The 16,127-nt window shown below is 39.3% G+C and overlaps 1 protein-coding gene across 1 annotated transcript in view; it reads left to right on the forward strand.

Annotated features, from left to right (window-relative positions):
* LOC309560294 (vascular endothelial growth factor receptor kdr-like) overlaps window positions 1-16,127 on the forward strand; it is a 269,627-nt gene that overhangs the window by 177,372 nt on the left and 76,128 nt on the right. Inside the window, exons 12-14 of the mRNA XM_082263898.1 lie at window positions 3,342-3,453; window positions 13,627-13,917; window positions 15,720-15,866. Coding sequence (XP_082120024.1) covers window positions 3,342-3,453; window positions 13,627-13,917; window positions 15,720-15,866 — 550 coding nt within the window. The remainder of the gene's footprint in view (window positions 1-3,341; window positions 3,454-13,626; window positions 13,918-15,719; window positions 15,867-16,127) is intronic.

Genomic DNA, 16,127 nt, shown 5'->3' on the forward strand with positions numbered 1-16,127 from the left:
GACACGGATGTGGCACTGACGTGGCATGGATGTGGCACGGATGAGCACTGATGTGGCATTGATGTGGCACGGATGAGCACTGATGTGGCATGGATGAGCATTGACATGGCATGGATGTGGCATGGATGAGTACTGACGTGACATGGATGAGCACTGAAGTGGCATGGATGTGGCACGGATGAGCACTGACGTGGCATGGATGTGGCACAGATGAGCACTGACGTGGCTTTGATGTGGCACGGATGTTCACTGATGTGGCATGGATGAGCACTGACATGGCATTGATGTGGCACAGATGACCACTGACGTGACACGGATGAGCACTGAGGTGGCATGGATGTGGGACGAATGAGCACTGACGTGGCATGGATGAGCACAGATGTGGGATGGATGAGCATGGATGTGGCATGGATGAGCACTGAGGTGGCATGAGCGGGCACAGATGTGGGATGGATGAGCATGGATGTGGCATGGATGAGCACTGATACAGTATGGGCAGGCACAGATGTCACACAGATGAGGCACGGATGAGGCATGGATGAGCACAGATGTGGCATGGATGAGCACTGAGGTGGCATGGGTGGGCATGGATGTGGCATTGATGAGCACTGAGGTGGCATGGGTGGGCACGGATGTGACACGGATGAGGCACGGATAATGCATGGATGAGGCATGGATGGGGCACGGCTGAGGCACTGATAGGGCACGAATGAGGCACTGATGGGGCACTAATTGGGCACAGTTGAGGCAGAGGAGGCGTGCAGCTGCAGTTTCTCTCCTCTCCTCGCACGCTGTACCGATTGCTGTGTACAGCGTCCGAGGAGAGGAGAGAAATGAACCAGACATGCGCCGGTTTGTTGTGACGTGATCGCTCCGTCATTGGACGGAGCGATCACGTGGTAAAGGACCGCGCTCATTGGTCCTTTACCCTGATCCGTGATGCGTCGGGTCCCCGGGACCCGACGAGCACAGACACTCCCGTGTGCACGCCCCAGGGGGCGCGCGTGAGCGCGATTCTGGGAGGCCGTTCAGGAACGGCCTCTCAGAACTAGACAACCACTTTGCGGCCATATTTCTACAACGGCCCGTCGGAAAGTGGTTAAGATTTATATGTGAAAATCAATCCTGTATAATAATAATAATAATATTCTTGGTACTTAAATCCTGATAGATCACTGCAGGCTTGCCCCTTTTGCAGGAATAGCTATGTAAAACATTTAAATAAAGTTGCTTTCTATTTTTAGGCACTGTGCCAAATTTGAAGAGGCCAATATACTGACAGCCTAAAGATTTACTGCTGTTCAGGGGCTCTGGGCAAAATGGCAGCCTCCAGCAAGAAGAAACAGTAAAAATGCTGGAGGCAGTTAACATCACACACTCATTTTGGTAACTCAATTATTAATGGGGGCTGTATGTTCCTTGCTAAAGAACATTATTTTTATCAAGTTGTTCCGCTTTAAACATGTCTCCCAGTCAATGGCCAGTTTGGTTGCCACAGAGCATAAACTCTTCCTATGCAGGCTGTAAGCAGCCACATGAGAGGATATCCCACCCTGAATATTTTGGCTAGCACATTGCACCCCAATTAATGTAGCATCAACAACAGAAGAACACATTTGCTACACATCTGGCAATACAGGACATTAATGCTTTCAGAATGGATCTGTTTTTTCATTCTGTCCATACAAATATGCGTTATATAGTTATGGGTCTATAATACTTAGAATTATATGCTGTTAGATCAGACAAAGACATGTATTTTGAGAACCCCCATAGCGATGATTGTATGTTTAAATGTCTGACCGCTATTATTGAAACTATTTGTGGCATTCCATAGCTCTCCCTAAATGCTACAGTGGGCTTGTATTTATGAGTATGAACAGAAAGAATGAAATAAAGAAGATTGAAGAAGTAAGAAGACTTTGGTCTTTTGGGTTGCGAAGTATCAAACGTGCTTGAAAGATATTTGATTGGACCACATCGATTAAAATCAGTCTCCCTAGAGAGGAAACATTGTCTTTAAAGATGCTTTTCACTAAATTGCTTAGTTAAATCAAGCATTAAAATTGTTTGTGATTATTGTTGCTATTGGTTTTAATTGTAGCCTATGCATTTTATTCACTAGTTTGTATTTATCAAACTATCATAGTTTCTGTGAATAAAAATCATACATATTCTTTGTGGTCAATATCTGATATGAAGAATTTTAATTTTTAATTATCCATTGATTCAATATGAATGAATAACATAGTATTATTTATAGTACCCATAATAATAAATATTTAGTATTTACAACCAACCTTGCTGTAATAAAACCACAATAGAATTAATGTTTCTTTCACAAAACGAAAATGTTTCTAAGCTTGGTCTATTAAGGGTCCTCTTAGGGACAGTGATGGGACAAGGTCACCTGGCACTCAAGGTGAAGATGGCAAATCGTGCCCCCCACCCTAGTTGAGAGCAATGGAGCTTGTACATCTGCAAAACTAGGTCCAGGTTGGCGCAGGTTAAAAAAAATAACAGCCTTGTCCACTGGCCCTAAGGTTGCCCCATTTGGTCCAACGACAACCATCTGGGATGGGGGAAGGAAGAGGCATTTTGCGATAGGGTTAAACTAGTTATTTAATAATAAGAAGAATGTTTAAACAAAGCCAGGATTTCTTTAACATTATCCTAACTAAAATGTGTTTATCCATCTGCGAAGCAAAGTAGGTTATACCATCAAAAGTAAACTTTTTTTTTTTTAAATGTGTCCCTTTTATAAATGCACTAGAATTATGTTTCTGATACAAATAATGAATTTATAGTAAGACTGTAAATACAAAAAAAAAACATTTAAAAGTTTAAATGTGAACAAAATAAAACGAGCAAAAATAGCTACATAAAGAAGAGGGTGAAGGAGTTCATTTAAAATTATTAGGGTTAACTAAAGGTTAATAAGTTGATACATTATTTTTTTTTTAAACACATTTTATAGGATATCTCTGTTCTTTCGTTCTTGGGCCTTATCACGTTTAAAGGGGTTGTTGCTCTCCCTTGTAGGATTATATATATATACTGTATATATCATGGAAAATACAAAAGACAGTGCTGCAAATATGATTGAGAACACATAAAACTCCCAGGTAGACAGGAACAGAGCCTGGAATTATGCCAATATCTCTCACCTTTGGAGTATCCAAGTTCCATGTTAACCAAAGGCTGACATAGCCCAACAGACTTCATTTGTAATTAAAATACCACTTTTTGGTGGACTGATACTTTAATTGCTGAAAGGAATAATCTCCTATAATATTGCCCACTTCAGTCTGGCTAATCATAAAGTTCTTTCTATTTTGCAGGTTGTAAGCACCCTGACTGTTCTTCCTTACACCACTCAGTCTGGTATCTTTTTCTGTGTGGCTTCCAATAAACTTGGCATGGATGAAAGAAGCATGCACTACATTCTTTCAGGTATTGTTTTATTGCTTTTCCCCAACTACCATTTACTACTGATGTAAACAAAGTGGCGAGTGGCTTATTAACTTGTGATCAGCAAAAAAAAAGGTGAAGCTTTTCCCTTCAAAAGGTGAGATCCTGTGTCATTTTTTATTTTTTAGTGTCAGTCGTGTCCCTGTTGAGGAGTTATCCACTAGCTCCTTTTCTCATTGACACCCTGAGTTTTAGAATATGACAGGGTTCTAGTCGGACAAGGAGCCGCACAGAACACTCCCCCCCAAGATGTGTAATTTGCTTGCTTGTGTTATTGGCTTACGGATTTTCCCAGAAGTCTGCCCTAAGATACAAATTCAATTTGAAGCATCCCCTGCAGCAAAGATGTAATTTTTGGTGATGTCTGATGGGATGCAGACCTTGCAACTTTCCTTATTAGAGCCCTGCAGGTACAGCAGCTGATTGATAATTACATGACCACTCCCTTTTAGGTTCACTTTCCACATGGACACAGACAAACAGACAGCTCTTTCTTCAGAATAACAAAAGGTAGGACTCTGCAACAAAGTTTGGTAACTTGGATCACCCAGAGGGGAATATTTCTCAACAAAATTGGAGTTGCTCCCTAAAGTTAGGCTTATTTTTTATTTTTATTTTACCTATTAGCTGGTAAATAATGTTTTAATGTCAGTTTATTATTGGGGATTTAAACATACTCAAAACAACTATAAAAATAATTGGTTATTTTTTTGTTTATTATTTTTTTTCACTTAAAATTTTTTATAAGAAAGCTGACCTCTAAGCAAGCACTTAAACACACAATTGAAACACGTAGATGAGAACTGTTGTACCTGCCAAAGAATTTGAAATTCTGTGCATTCAGTTTGGTGATACTTTCATTCAGTTACACATAAAAGCCAAATCCTTTTACTTCAACAGCAACAAGGCTTTATCCAATCCCACTAGTCAAAAATTCCCAGACCTTCTGATTGGGCAATAAAGGAACATCAGCATGTTGATGAGGGCATCCTTCTTTTTAGCTTGTAGCTAGAGATGGGATGCGGGCTATAAAGCGCTTCTTATCCATAGCACAGGGACTAATTGACCTGTAGTCCTAGAGAAGAACAAGGAGGGATAAATACAAAAAAATGTAACAAAATGCTTATTATAAAAAGACTAGAAGGGAGCAAGTAAGAGAAGTTCATTGTTTGGGTTTATATATACTGTAAGGTAGTATTTAAAGTTTGGGGGTTTCAGCGCCTCGGGACCATGTGCAAAAGCCGGGTAACTTAAACATAAAAGTCTTTATTCAGTTAAACACAAAAGAGCTTCTAGCAGCAAAACAAACTTCAGAGAATACAAAACACAAACATTTTGCTTAACTTCAGCCCAAATGAAACTTAATAAATAAGCAAAGGTCAAATAATGTTTTTTACCCCAGGGTTAGCACAGAGCCAGGTCTCCTCCCAACTCCTACTCCTCCCACCAACACTTGGAGTTTCCTGCCTTATGTGCTTCTTCCTGGACACTGCTTAACCCTGTAGGGGCCAGAGTCCTTGTAGTCAGGAGTGGCCCTTTTCCCACCCAAATGTCTCTCTGGGCCTCCAAAATTCCGGTTCCTAAGCAAGCCTTTATTAACGTAGAGAGAACTGCAAGTCAGACCTCTCTTCTGTACAAACTGTGCCGAAATCCCACACCCTGTACGGGTGGGACCCCTCAATACACCAACCTCTCCCCCTTAAAGCGACCACAACCCAAATATTGGTGCCACATAGCACCCGTCCAGGACCCACCCTTGGTGTTCTGTACAGTAGAGATAGATAGATAGATAGATAGATAGATAGATAGATAGATAGATAGATAGATAGATAGATAGATAGATAGATAGATAGATAGATAGATAGATAGATAGAATGTAAAGGACAACTATTTGCATCAAGTTTATCAACTGCTAGTAATAAAATAATTTGGATGATTATTAAAAAAAACTGGTTAATTATTTTTCCTCAGGCAAAATACAGTATATGCAAAGTTCAGTTTACTTTGGATAGGATTGCACCTTATGTCTGCAGTTTTGCTGTGTCAGGTTATTATCCTCCTTATGTATACAGTCCCACCTTAAATGCTGTAATGAATAAAGAATTGTCTCCTTTAGTTTCCAAATAACCAGACATTTCTGTTCTGTCTTATTTCACAATAGCAACTCCGATATATTTCACTTTTATGGCTTGTAGTGAGTAATCCTTTACTTAAAAGTTTTAAACAGACATGTTCAATTATCGTTATTAATGCCCCTGTGCTCATTGGATAACTAGGAGTCTGCCTGTATTCTTTAGGGTACTACTTGTAGTTTTGTACCGATTTTCTACAATTGTCACACATAAATATATACAGTATATAAAATGGCACAGTTGGCCAGCTTGAAAATGTTTTATAATATACTGTAGGCTAACCAAGAATCCCCATTTTATAATAAAGAGTTTGCTATAGGAAAGGGTTCATAAGTGGCAACGGCTCCTCTCATTGTGTTGTATACAGCAATTTAGGACCTGAACACTCATGTCTCCATTTCTACTGCATGATGCAGTTTGGTAACTAAAAAAGGCAGGGGTGCCTGAAGTTGCTATATTACTGGCTATACATTTATGCTTAGTGTGTTGCAACTTCTTTGTTTTATATATTGAATAGTTTGGTGGGGTTTTTTTTGGATCCACCAGGTTACTGGCACAGATAACTTTTTACTTATCTTTGTTTGAAGTCCTCTTGCTAGTCTTATCATGCTCTGGATTCTCTTCCTCTTAGATATTCTTCTGGCTGTGGGGTTCCTGGATGATGCAGAGAGTATCGCTGAGTGGGGGACACCAGTTTCACTCTCTGCATCAATACATTGTGACGGCGGGGTGCTGTGCTCAGAAGCAGGGCCATGGCACCTTGCAGTCATGGGAGAATTTACTAAATGCATTTTTACTGCTTCAAACCACTCTCCTTTAAGTTGCAAAAGCAGCGGGATGGGGGGGGGGGAGTCGGAGTGTATAAAAATTACCCCCACTGTAGTTTTCGACAGCCAATCTATTTAACTGATGCCTTTGCAACCCCTTAAACCCAGCTGGTGCAAGGTTTAAGGCATAAAAAAGTCAGTGAGGAGGAGATATAACAACTCTTTACCTCCTGTCAAATGCCATTTGAAAAGCGATCCAAATGCAATGAAATGAAAATGAAAGCTGAGAGCTAATTGGTTGTCATGCACAGCTGCTCTGAATTCTGTCTGCTCCAGTATTAGTAAATTCCCCTCTTTGTTTTCCTTGCTGAGTGACACTGAGGGGTTTATTTTACTAAAGGCAAATAGACTTTGCAAGAGAAGTTGCAGTTTGCAAGGGCATTTTGCCCAGATCTTAGTGAATGAGGTAAATCCCTGTTGACTTCCATCATCCAATCATGTGCAAGCAAAAAGTCTGTTTTTCTAAATTTTTTGCAAGGACTAGAAGGAGATGAGTAAGACCTCCTAAAAAGGTCAGAGAGGAAGAATGGAAAAGTTGGATTTTTAAAAGATAGAAGGGGAAATGCAGTCAATAACCTAAATGAATAATAGCATTCTACAGGAAAGTCGAGGCCCAACAAGGCTGCAGCACAATGGATTTATTGGGCATCCTTATACGAGTGCCATATTCATCCTCAACTATCTGAATGTTTTTATGTGCTTTCAGGGCTTGTTAACATTTGTGTTTGGAGGGAACTAAACCACCTGTTTGGCCCAACTGGCTCCCTTAAGCTGCATATGAGGATGGAGTTGTATACATGCCACAGCAAAAAAGATACCCTCTGTCACCATTGGCAAGCAGTACAGCCAACAGCTGTGACCCATTCAAACAAAATTGAACTTCCCTGATACTGCTTGTAATGCACGTGGTTGTGGTGTGGTATTTATAGGGTTAAAACAGATAATGAGGAGGGGACATTTGACCTTCTTACCACCTATAAAGTGCCTCTAAAAGGTGATCCACCACAGTTTGATTTTCAGAGGGGCAGCAAAGGCTGATAATTTCCTGCGGTGGGCTTATTTTTGCTACTTACTGTACACCTGAGATAAAGTACAAAGGAGCATTCATTTCACTGTAATATTTTGTATAAACAACAAATAGTAGGAAGGCTAGCTGCTTTTTTTTTATATAATATTTTATTGAAGGTCGATTAACAATACATTCATAACATTTGAAACAGGGAAGCACAGTTACATGCAAGGCTGAACATTCAAACAGAACGATTAGCTGCTTAAGAAGTCATATTTGTTAGGACTGCATTGCATTGCTATACCCCATTAATTCCATTGTAGCATTTACTCAGAGTTGTATAAAGTACTCGAAACCCATACTTGAGTAAAAGTACAAGTGCTCGATCAAAAAGTGACTTGAGTAGAAGTGGAAGTGCTCGATCAAAAAGTGACTTGAGTAGAAGTACTAAAGTATTCAACATTTTTTGTACTTAAGTATTGCAAGTAGTTTTTTTAAATTTTGCTACTCAAGTACTGAAAGTAAAAGTACAAGTACTGTGTTATGTAGTCATTAAAGAAAAAAGTTAAAAGTTTGAACATCATATTGTTTTTTATTATTTCAAATGCAGCTTTCATTTATACATACAGTAGTTTTTATTTTCGTATGCGCTGATAATACACATGTTTTGAGCTTCATGAAACCTGCCATCTACTGTTCTGGCAGTGGTAATTTTTATAATTGTAACGAGTAACTATGCAGCACAAAAAAAAAATATCGGAGTAAAAGTATTAAAATCATCGAAAAAATGTAGTGAAGTAAAAGTGGAAGTCTGGAAAAAAAATTCTACTCTAGGAAAGTACAGATACCGGTACTTAAGTACAGTAGTGAAGTAGTTCTACTTAGTTACTATACATCTCTACATTTACTCTACTACAGTAAATGATCATGTGAGTCCTCAGGCACCTCAGAGTCCTCTAGCTGCTTTGTAGACAACTAAATGGTAGCATTGGCACTACATTTTCACTACTTGAGCCCTTTTGTGAGGATTGGATGATCATTTAAGGATGATAAAATGGATTCGTATTGAAATGTGGGAACATTTTTGATAAATTAAACAAAGAGAATAGCTGTCCTCAAATTCCTTAGAACATCTGGCAAGTTAAAGAGATGCCTTCACAGGAGAGACATGGAGGTTTTGATTCAGGGTGACACTTAAATGAGGGTAAATGAAATCAGTTTAACTCCATAGATTAAGATAAAACGGTAGATTCTGTAGCAGCAGATTACTAGCTTTTGAAGGCGGATATGATCTCACTTAGGTCCTGGGTATATGTGCTTTGCTGGATCGCATTAGGAAAAGGGTCAGGGAAATTCTTGGAATTGTAAACATGTTAATCTTATTGACTCATTCCTGGACATTTCCATAAAGTGCAAAGCACTTGTCCAATGTGATTTTAGTTTTGTTGTATGCTTTCTTCTGAGGACAGTGAAATTCCTACCTCCTGGCCAACAATAAAGAATAGACATATCATGGTAATAGGTTCCAGGCTGCAGTAGCTATGTCGTAGTTGTCTCCATATGGTTCACAGGTACAAAGGTCGGTATGTGATTTGCACGCATCACAGATTCAGTGGCTGGGATTGTTAGGAAAAGAAATATCTAAGACACGTCAGACTCAAGTACTTTTGAAAACCTGTGTTATATATTTTTGCTGCATGAAAATTGTTTATATATGGAAGAATAATAATCCATGTTTGCAAAGTTTTATGTTCTGACCTTCAAGTGTCTGCCAAGTTCTTTCAGTCTAAGTCAATTTTATTATACCCTGGGGATTAGCATTGTTTATCATTGATGTAAAGACAAACAATGATACGATCTCTCACATTTACTACATTATAAAGTTGTCTGTGTGTTTTACAAAGGACCTATATTATTATTATTATTATTATACATGTATAATACATAATTATTTATATAATACCTGCAGTTTTCTCTATAGACAGTACAGTTACAATATGATTTAATACAAGAGGGTTTAGAGGACCCTGCTTATGAGAGCTTACAATCTAAAAGAGAAGGGGAATTGATACAAAGGTCAGCAATTGTAAGAGATGAGCTGATGGAGAAAGTTGAGGCAGGATAGGATTCCCTGAAGGGATGAGTTCTTTTTGAATACCTTTAAAATTTACATAATTGTCATGGGTAAAGGCATGGGTAAAAGTTTAACGCTGAATAATAGGCATTTAAAGATACAAATAAACACAGCTTTCTACTAATTATTACAGTGCATCTGGAAAGTATTCACAGGCTCATAGCACTTCACTTTTTCCATATTTTGTTATGGTACATCCCTATTCCAAAATGGATTAAATTCATATTTTCTTCAAAGATCTAAAAACATTAGATAATGATAACATGAAAGAACTTTGTTTGAAATATTTACGCATTTATTAAAAATAAAAAATGAAAAAAAATACTAATTACATAAATATTAATTACTGTAATTACTATTGTACATAAGTATTCACAGCCTTTGCTCAATACTTTGTTTAAGCACCTTTGGCACCTACAGCTTCCAGTCTTTTTGAGTATGGTACTACAAGCTTGGCACACCAATTTTTGGTTTCCCACATTCTTCTTTGCAGGACAGCTCCATCAGGTTGGATGGGGAGTGTCAGTGCACAGCTATTTTCAGATCTCTCCAGAGATGTTTAATCAAGTTCAAGTCTGGGCTCTGGCTGGGCCACTCACTCAAGAACATTTACAGAGTTGCCCTGTAGCCACTTCTTTGTAATCTTGGCTGTGTACTTAGGGTCGTTGTCCTGTTGGAAGATGAACCTTTGCCCCAGTCTAAGGTCCAGAGCCCTCTGGAGCAGGTTTTCATTGAGGATGTCTCTGTACATTGCTGCATTCATCTTTCCCTCAATCCTGACTAGTCTCCCAGTCCCTGCCACTGAAAAACATCCCTTTGGTATTAGCCAGGTGATGGGCGGTGCCTGGTTTCCTCTAGACATTATGCTTGCTTTTCAGGCCAAAGAGTTAAATTTTTGTTTCATCAGACCAGAATTTTTTTTCTCATGGTCTGAGAGTCCTTCAGGTTCCTTTTGGCAAACTCTCGGTGGGCTGTCATGTGCCTTTTACTGAGGAGTGGCTTCCGTCTGGTCACTCTACCATACAGGCCTGATTTGGTGGAGTGCTGCAGAGATGGTTGTTCTTCTGGAAGGTTCTCCTCTATCCACAGAGAAACTCTGGAGCTGTCAGAGTGAACGTCGGATTCTTGGTCACCTCCCTGACTAAGGGCCTTCTCCTCCGATTGCTCAGTTTGGCCAGGCGGCCTGCTCTATGAATAGTCCTGGTGGTTACAAACTCCTTCCATTTATGGATGATGGAGGCCACACTGTGCTCATTGGCACCTTCAATGCTGCAGAAATCTTCCTGTACCCTTCCCCAGATCTGTGCCTCAATACAATCCTGTCTCGGAGGTCTACAGATAATTCCTTGGACTTCATGGCTTGGTTTGTGCTATGACATGCACTGTTAACTGTGGGACCTTATATAGACAGGTGTGTGCCTTTCCAAATCATGTCCAATCAACTGAATTTACCACAGGTAGACTTCAATCAAGTTGTAGAAACATCCCAAGAATTATCAGTGGAAACAGGATGCTCCTGAGCCTAATTTTGAGTGTCATTGCAAAGGCTGGGAATACTTATGTACATTTATTTTTTTCGTTTTTTCATTTTTAATAAATTTGCAAAAATTTCAAACAAACTTCTTTCACATTGTCATTATGGGGTATTGTTTGTAGAATTTTGAGGAATATAATGAATTTAATCAACTTTGGAATAAGGCTGTAACATAACAAAATGTGCAAAAAGTAAATCTCTGTGAATACTTTCCGGATGTACTGAATATAATTACAACTATTTTAATGCAAGCAGTGCAAGTATCTACATTTGACATTACCCCATAAGAAACAGTACAAGAAGCCAATCAGTTCATGTGCTAACAAGAAATCTGCTGATAGGAGAAGAGAGCAGAGTGAGGGAGAGGTTAGTCCATCACTGTGCTGCTTCTCCTTTCCCTGTGCAGTCACAGGCTGCAATGGGTCCAGGATGACCTGAGCTGAGAGGAAGTGATTAAAATGATGCAGGCCTAGGACATCTAGTGGCAGAAAAAAGTACTGTGGAAAGAAATGTACTGTGGCAGAAAATCTAGATTAGTGAGTATTTCAGCAAAAACTGATTTTTTATAACATACCACTGGGCTATTTATTATTCTCTTATTTTTGTTTGGAGTTCTTTAAAGCTGAACCTCAGGCAAAAATGTAAATACATACTTTATATGTAAAGTGTTTTACTTGTTGAAGTATTTGTAGTCCTCTTTAGCCAATCTTGTCATTTACACAACCCGGCCACAATGCACAGGTGAGTGTCACACTTATTTGTATGTTTAGCAAAGCAGTCTTGTAGTTCACCTCTCCTCCTTTAGTCTAGTTACTGATAAGGAATCAACATTATTACCAGCGTCTAAAAAGCAAAGTTGATCCAAATGGTAGAAAAGCTTCATTTTGGTTTCCTTTTTTTTTCCCGTCATTTTTAACTGTTTATTTTCTTTGTGACCCTGCCTGATATATTGCTAATGCCACCAGACACTTATTGCAATTAATGACTCCTTGCACTCTGCTGAGTGCCTAAATGCTCTTTTATTCTATGATATCTGTTACATATTTTTTTGGATTTGTCACTATGTACAAACATACCTCTGCTGTAAGATGATATCATTTTGTATGCTTTTCGTGGCTAAATAAAATCCTTTTCTGACAAAAGGCAGAAAAGCAATCAGAAAGTAGTAGTAGTCAGGGCTGGTGCTAGACTATATTTGCGCCCTAGGCAAGACCAGTTACTTGCAACCCCCCCCCAAAAAAAAACTGTACATATTGCCCCCCCACTTTAACCCTACACCCTCTTCCTGTATACACTGCCCTCTTTAATCCTACACCTCCCTTTCTGTACACACTGCCCCCTTTAATGTTACATCCCCTTCCTGTACACACTGCCTTTGTTTAACCCTACACCTCCCTTCCTGTACACACTGCCCCCCCCCCCTTCCTGCACACTGCCCCCCTTTAATGCTACACCCCCTTCCTGCACACACAGCACCCCTCTCTAGAGGTGACATCCACCGGGGATGAGGAGGTGACAGGAGAGGAATGTGGCACTGGCCATAGCAGTGCGCCCTAGGCGGCTGTCTAGTTCGCCTAGTGGTAGCACCGGCCCTGGTAGTAGTGTGATCCTCCTGGTGTAACAGGGGTACTGTATGTTACTGACAAGAGTGACTGGACAAGGTTACAAAGCCTATGGCAGAAAATAAACTCTAAACATACACATAGTTTTACTGCAAATTCAGCTTTTGCCTGTCACCACATTTCAGTATTGCCATGATTGTACATTTAGTGATCGAGCCATTTTGCTGTTGTATTCTGGTGTAATTAGGGGAGAGGGAGTAACCCACAGGAACCCCCCAAAATGTCACATAAACTCACTAGTTGTTTTGTCTAATGAAACAATAGCCAGATTTCAAGCCAAGGCCTGCAATAGTGCCTTCTAAATAGATGCCTAAAAAAAAAGTTAGTTTATGATAACATGAGTGCAGACTAGACATTGCTGTGACACCCTTTAGAGGATTGTATACCCTAATGCATGTCTAATCTTTTGGCTTCATTGCTGTCTTTTGTTCTGGATTATTCTTGCCTGACTTTTGCCTTCACGTTTTAAGGTGAAAACCACAGTACTTTTATTGTTCTGCCGGTAAACTGTGGTACACCACAGAACACCTCAAGGTGTAAAAGGAAAAGTGCAGCATGAATTCAGAACCTTGTAATCAATGTACAACCACAACCTTTTTCAACCATGTTACTTGCTATGCTGTACGGCAAGGAAAGACTTCCTCGGAGCATTTTCTGCACCATTTGAATTTCCCATCTCATTAGATAACATCTCATGTTAACACATGCTGAGATGAACCCTTGCTCAATTAGCAACACCCCTAATCTGCCGTACTTCTATACAAAATAAAAGTGAGATGCATTAGCACTAGTTGCTTTGGACTTGAAAAGTCAATGTATTTTGCTCAAAATCACGTTCATTCCTAAAAGAAATATTATTTGTGCAGATGATTTACTAATTGTGTATTTTGCTTGCAGAGGTGAAGACAGGAGTAATGACAGAAGAAAAGGAAACTGTTCTAGAAGGAAGCGATGTTACGCTTGTCTGCAAAGCAGAAAAATATCTGTTTACAAACTTGGAATGGTGGTATCCTTCCAAACAAGCAGTGCCTCCTTCCCTCACCAAAAATCTCCAGAGAGAACACACCACCTTTTTTTCATTTACTATTAAAAATGTGACAAAAGAACAAGCTGGAATATATAACTGTTCAGCTGAGAATCAATATACCAAGGAAGTGTTGCAACGCTCAACTCAACTCATAATCCAAGGTAGGTTAATATTTATGGTATAAATATATAAAAATCCGATTTAATTCTGCATACAATGTGATGGATACAGTATAAGTGCAGACAGGAGTAAGCAGAGCACATACGTATACAGTAAGTATCTATCTATCTATCTATCTATCTATCTATCTATCTATCTATCTATCTATCTATCTATCTATCTATCTATCTATCTATCTATCTATCTATCTATCTATCTATCTATCTATCTATCTATCGTGTTTCTACTAAGATAGCCTGGAGAAGTTATTTGCCTTAGGGTCCGTTCACACGGGGCATACCGTTTTTGGATCCGCTCCGGCACTTTTTTTTTCACATACACGGATGACACTTGTGTCATCCGGTCCGTATGTCCGTTTATCATCCCATCCGTTGGGGGTGATAAACGGAGATAATGTATGTCAATGGGATTGCGGATGTCAGCGGATGACACTGCTCACATCCGTTTTTTGCGTCCGTTCCATTTTTTTAAATGGAGGAAAATCAGGGTTCTCTTCGGTTCCAAAAAATGGAACTGATAGGAAAGGACGCAAATCGGATGTCAGCGGATGGTCATCCATTGACATCCGCAATCCCATTGACATACATTATATCCGCAAAAAAATGGGATGAAAAATGGATATACGGACCGCCCATATGAAAGGACCCTTAGACTCTCTCTTATTGAAATGTTGTACGGGCCCTCTGAACAAAGCAGACAGGGGGGAAGTCAGAGGTAGGGTTGGTTTACTCCACTCATTCAGTTATGTGTTTAAAATTGAGCTCAAGTTGTTGCACTCGGTAAACAACATGCATTTAGCAGAATGCTTGGATGTATAGGGAGAGGTATAAGCAGTAGAAAGAGAGAAGTGCTTATGCCGCTGTACAGAACACTGGTGAGACCTCACTTGGAGTATTGTGCGCAGTACTGGAGGCCATATCTCCAGAAGGATATAGATACTCTAGAGAGAGTTCAGAGAAGAGCTACTAAACTAGTACATGGATTGCAGGAAAAAACTTACCAGGAAAGGTTAAAGGACCTTAACATGTATAGCTTGGAAGAAAGAAGAGACAGAGGGGATATGATAGAAACTTTTAAATACATAAAGGGAATCAACTCGGTAAAGGAGGAGAGCATATTTAAAAGAAGAAAAACTACCACAAGAGTACACAGTTTTAAATTAGAGGGGCAAAGGTTTAAAAGTAATATGAGGAAGTATTACTTTACTGAGAGAGTAGTGGATGCATGGAATAACCTTCCTGCAGAAGTGGTAGCTGCAAATACAGTGAAGGAGTTTAAGCATGCATGGGATAGGCATAAGGCTATCCTTCATATAAGATAGGGCCAGGGACTATTCATAGGATTCAGATATATTGGGCAGACTAGATGGGCCAAATGGTTCTTATCTGCCGACACATTCTATGTTTCTATGTTTCTATGTTATCCGTGAACACTCTCTTATGTTTGTAAGACTTGGGTGAAGGAGTTATCTGCCATTCACATCCTTTCTGTGGATTTTTATTTCTTCTGCTCTAGCTGTGAGAGTCTCAGGTCAACTGCATTCTGCACAATGCAAAATAGGAAATGTGTAGCAATTTTGCAAGGAGCACAATAACATCTCATCTGAAGCAAATGAGCAAATCAGAGTTCAGAGATATGTTCCTTTTTAATACATCTTAACTGTGTGGAATAGTAAGATAATATACACACTGTACTTTGCATGTGGCCTCAAGTTTATAGAAAATAAGCGTAGGAATTTATCTAATTTTTAAAATGTTTTTAAATGTTGACTGTTTTATTACAGAAAAACAGGCTCCATGGGTGATTCAGCACCTTCAAAATGTAACAGTAAACAGCAGCAGCACATTGACCCTGGAGTGTAGAGTTAATGGAATTCCCTTACCCACAATAACCTGGTTCAAGAATGGATATGAGATTCAACCTGCCTCAGGTAAGAGGTGCTGGACCTACCATATACTATGTGGGACTAGCTTCTACACATTTGCATTAGAGACCTTTCTTTAAAAAAATGCTTAGTGTTGGGCTTTAAATATGATTGATTGCTATATAAAAATAACATTTTTACACATATGATTTAAAATGCATTTCCATGTTTGTAGGTAATTTGGGATGAAACCTATTGTCATTTATATTAGTTACATGTTTGTGTTAACATACAGAATAACTGATAAAAATATTTAAACATTACTGC

Source organism: Pelophylax lessonae (assembly GCF_965119305.1).
Source record: "Pelophylax lessonae genome assembly, chromosome: 7".
Taxonomy (NCBI): Eukaryota; Metazoa; Chordata; class Amphibia; order Anura; family Ranidae; genus Pelophylax; species Pelophylax lessonae.